The 4266-nt window shown below is 48.1% G+C and overlaps 1 protein-coding gene across 1 annotated transcript; it reads right to left on the reverse strand.

Moving 5' to 3' along the window:
- Positions 1 to 2847: 2847 nt before the first annotated feature.
- On the reverse strand, positions 2848 to 4016 carry LOC310891850 (olfactory receptor 14C36-like; the record flags this gene model as incomplete). The annotated part of the gene is made up of 1 exon (XM_083854081.1): positions 2848 to 4016. One exon carries the CDS (start codon positions 4014 to 4016, stop codon positions 3060 to 3062), a length of 957 nt encoding a protein of 318 aa, XP_083710207.1. The 3' UTR covers positions 2848 to 3059.
- Between the last annotated feature and the right edge of the window lie 250 nt (positions 4017 to 4266).

Raw genomic sequence — 4266 nt, forward strand, 5'->3', positions numbered from 1 at the left:
AACATGAGAACCTTTTAAACCCATAATAAAATTGTGATTAGTTTTTCCAGGAGCTGGATCACCCTGAAGGGTTGAATGGTAACACAAGCTCTGAAAGCGGGCCCAACCCCATGATTGAAGGCGCTTCCCACACTTTCAAGATTGGACGGCGAAAAAGGCTTATAATATGACAGGTCGCCAAAGAGAACTGAATTGTGACTGTAAGTGGAAACCCAACGTGGGAGCTTGGAAGCGTGCATATACGAGTACAAACGGGGCAGACATTGTAACAGGACCACTCGGTAACAAGGACACTCTGTATTATCACGCCCCAAAGGGTAAAGATGGATGGGATGGCCATTTTCCAAACGGGACGTGGGCCCTAAAGAGACATTATTGGGTGTGTGGCAAACATGCTTACAAGAGGCTACCCGGAAACTGGTCGGGAATATGCTATGTGGGGTACATAAGACCCTTGTTCTTTTTATTGTCACAAACACAAGGAAATCATTTAGGAATAAGATTATATGATGACCTGAACAGAGTAAAACGATCTATTGATACTTCCTTATCCGGGGATAGTGCCCAAAAATGGGGAAAGGATGAATGGCCTCCTGAAAGAATCATACAGCATTATGGGCCAGCTACGTGGAACCCGAATGAGTTGGTATCAGGAGCCCGAGAACCTATTTATAATTTGAACCGAACAATTAGGTCGCAAGCTATCCTCGAAGTTGTAACCAATCAAACAGCGACGACCTTGGATCTTCTGGCTGATCAATCCACTCAGATGAGGAATGCTATCTTTCAACGTAGAATGGTCTTAGACTATTTACTAGCAGAAGAAGGGGGAGTGTGTGGAAAACTGAACGATTCTAATTGTTGTTTACAAATTGATGATAATGGAAAAGTGGTTCAGCAGATAACAAAAGAAATTAAAAAGCTAGCCCACGTCCCAGTACAAACTTGGAAGGGTATGGATTGGGATTTCTTTCCATGGTTGCCCGGTGGACCATGGGTTAAAAGAATGCTATTTTTATTTTTATGTGGTGTAATGACATTATTGTTTATACCTTGTATGATACCTTGCTTTACGTTGTTGATACGGCGGATAATAAATAGCACCCAATTTGTGATGACTTTGGGAGAGAAAAGGTGATGTGTCGATAATGATGCTTAAGAAATGGACACCCCGAGAACTGACTGATGAAATCCAACTGCTACTAACAAAAGTTGAAGAAGAGACACGAATTGATGATATTAAAAAAAAAAAAAGGGAGGAATTGTAAGGAATAGTCCAGCAATTCGTGCCACTAAGGGGTGTGAAGGGTTAACATTGAGGCCTGGGTTTAGGCGAGAAGAGAACAAAGGGATTTCTTCAGAGAAAAACTGCTGACTTTGCACAGACGTGCAGTAACTTCTGACAGCCAGCCAAGAGACCACTAGATAAGGAGGAAGAATATGAGCCTCCCCGTCTGAGCGGCCCCCGAGAAACCAACAGAGACTGATAAGCAGGCGCACCTGGGAGGACTTTGGATTCGGGAAACCAATTATAATAACCCTGCCTCTTCTAGAAGTAGTAATGAATATGTATTAGCCTAGGAGCATAAAAACCAGCCGCCTTAAGTAACAGGTGTGCGTCCTGGTGGAGCAGAGACTCCCGGCGCACCCAGCGCTGTTTGCTCGCCTCTATTCGTTTAATAAATTGTAAACTTTGATTGTAATCTTATTTGGGACTCAGTCATTTATAACATCTCATTCATCCTGCTGTGAGGGGAGAGGGGAAAAAACGGCTGTGCGGTGCTTAGGTGCCTGGCAGGTTATACAGCATCAGTCCCTGTGTGTCTTCCCTTCCTTGTGCATGCTGTCTCCCACTGAATCCCACAGGAGCTGCAGAGTCATCTTTTGCCTGTGGACATCTTAATTCGGTACTGTCCCTGTGGGTGACTCCAGCTTGACTGATCCCTCCCTTTGTGAGGCTCCAGTCACTGCCTACCCTGGGCAAATGCTGTTCCCAGTTGAACCGGTTTGTGTGTGCTCAGCTGTATCCGTGTGTGCACGTTTGTGTGTGTGTACAAGACGGTGTGTTTATGTACACACATGGGCGTATTTGCTTGCTAGCGCAAGAGTGTTGGGTATTCTGGGGCAATTTCTCCTGGCTGCTGATGCAACAAGAAGCTGGGCTGGATCTTAGGGCTGAGGGACCTTTCTTGATGGCCTGAGGGGATGGTATATGGAGCATCAGGATGTTCTCAGTAGGCTCTCTTTTCCCATGGGGCTTGCAGAGGCTTCCAGCCATGCAGAGATCCAAGGATGTTGCAAGGATCCAAGGGCTTGCTCTTTCTGTGATCACAGCTTCACTCCAGTCCTTCAGGTGTACGTGAGCTGAGAAGCCTCGTCCGGTGGTGACTTTTGAGGTAAGGGCCAACAGATAGCTTGGGGGAAACTGTCTCAAGGATGCGTGCTGGCCCTAGGAACTGCAGGACAGAAGCAAACAGACACAGCTGCACAGGGTGAGAAGTAGACCCAGCTGGGTTGGGATCACTGCTGCCAAACCCTCTCACTGGGTTCCATGGTTGTGGCAGCTTCAGGCAGCTCCCCGTTAATTTCCTGGAGGATGTCCTCTGCCCTGACAGTTGTGGGACAGTCACGGCTGTGTACCTCAGTGACTGTTCACCATTTCTGCTGTCATCAGACACCAACAGCTTACTCCTAAATCCTACCCTCGGTCTCTCACAGCTCACAAAATGAGCTTTTTCTTTGCCTTATCCGTGGAGCAACAGGCTTTTCGGGGAGCAGCTGCTCAGCCCTGGTCTTGGCACCAGCTTTGAAAGAAGAACCAAGTCTTCAAGAAGAGCACTGGGGAGATGCAATTTTATTAGGCAGACGCTATCACAGAGTTTACTCTGGCCTGCTGTTATACACATATTATAAAGCCTCGAGAGTAAACAGAACAGTTTCATTCCGCAGTAGGTGGCCGATGAATAAAGAAACATATTTCTAAGAAATTAGTAAATGCAAATGATACTGAGGATAAAAACTTCAATAATGATAAACAAGGAGCAGGCCTGCAAGGGAAGTCATTTGTGTAGATAGAGGGGAAATTTATCACTAATCAGAAATATCCATGCAATCACTTTCCTAACAGCACTCTTAAGCTCCTTGTTTCTCATGCTGTAGATGAGGGGGTTCAATGCCGGTGGCACAACTGAGTACAGAACTGCCACCACCAGGTCCAGAGATGGTGAGATGGAGGGGGACTTCAGGTAGGCAAATATGGTCATGCTGAGAAACAGGGAGGCCACGGCCAGGTGAGGGAGGCACGTGGAAAAGGCTTTGAGCTGTCCCTGCTCAGAGGGCATCCTCAGTACAGCCCTGAAAATCTGCACATAGGACAGCACGATGAAAACGAAACAGCCAGACGCTAAACAGAATCCAACCATAATTATCCAAACTTCCCTGAGGTAGGAGTTTGAGCAGGAGAGCTTGAGGATCTTTGGAACTTCACAGAAGAACTGGTCCACAGCATTGCCTTGGCAAAGTGTCAGAGAAAATGCATTAGCAGTGTGCAGCACAGCATGGAGAAAGCCACTGCCCCAGGCAGCTGCTGCCATCTGGGCACAAGCTCTGCTGCCCAGGAGGCTCCCGTAGTGCAGGGGCTTGCAGATGGCAACGTAGCGGTCGTAGGACATGACAGTGAGAAGATAACACTCTGCTGAAAACAAAAAGAAAAAGAAAAAGACCTGGGCAGCACATCCTGTGTAGGAAATGGCCCTGGTGTCCCAGAGGGAATTGACCACGGCTTTGGGGAGAGTGGTGGAGATGCAGCCCAGGTCGAGGAGGGCGAGGTCGAGGAGGAAGAAGTACATGGGGGTGTGGAGGCGGTGGTCGCAGGCTGCGGCGGTGAGGATGAGGCCGTTGCCCAGGAGGGCAGCCAGGTAGATGGCCAGGAAGAGCGCGAAGTGCAGGAGCTGCAGCTCCCGCGTGTCTGCGAATGGCAGGAGGAGGAACTCGCTGATGGAGCTGCTGTTGGACATCTGATGCCTGTTGGGTATGGAGATCTGTACATGTAGTAAAAGGCAATGAAAAGTTAGGACAGGTTTCTCTGAGTGAACCCTATGCCATTCCTTGTAGACCTCCCCCTGCCATACTCCAATGCTTTTTGTTTCTCTGCTGGAATCTTTCATTTAGCTCCATGACATGAGCTTCATTTTTAAGGTTCAGTGTGCGATGAGGAGCAGGGGCCTCTGCTGCTGGTCTCGCGAGGGAATCAGTCCTGACCCAGTG

Source organism: Anser anser (assembly GCF_964211835.1).
Source record: "Anser anser genome assembly, contig: HAP1_SCAFFOLD_64, whole genome shotgun sequence".
Classification (NCBI taxonomy): domain Eukaryota; kingdom Metazoa; phylum Chordata; class Aves; order Anseriformes; family Anatidae; genus Anser; species Anser anser.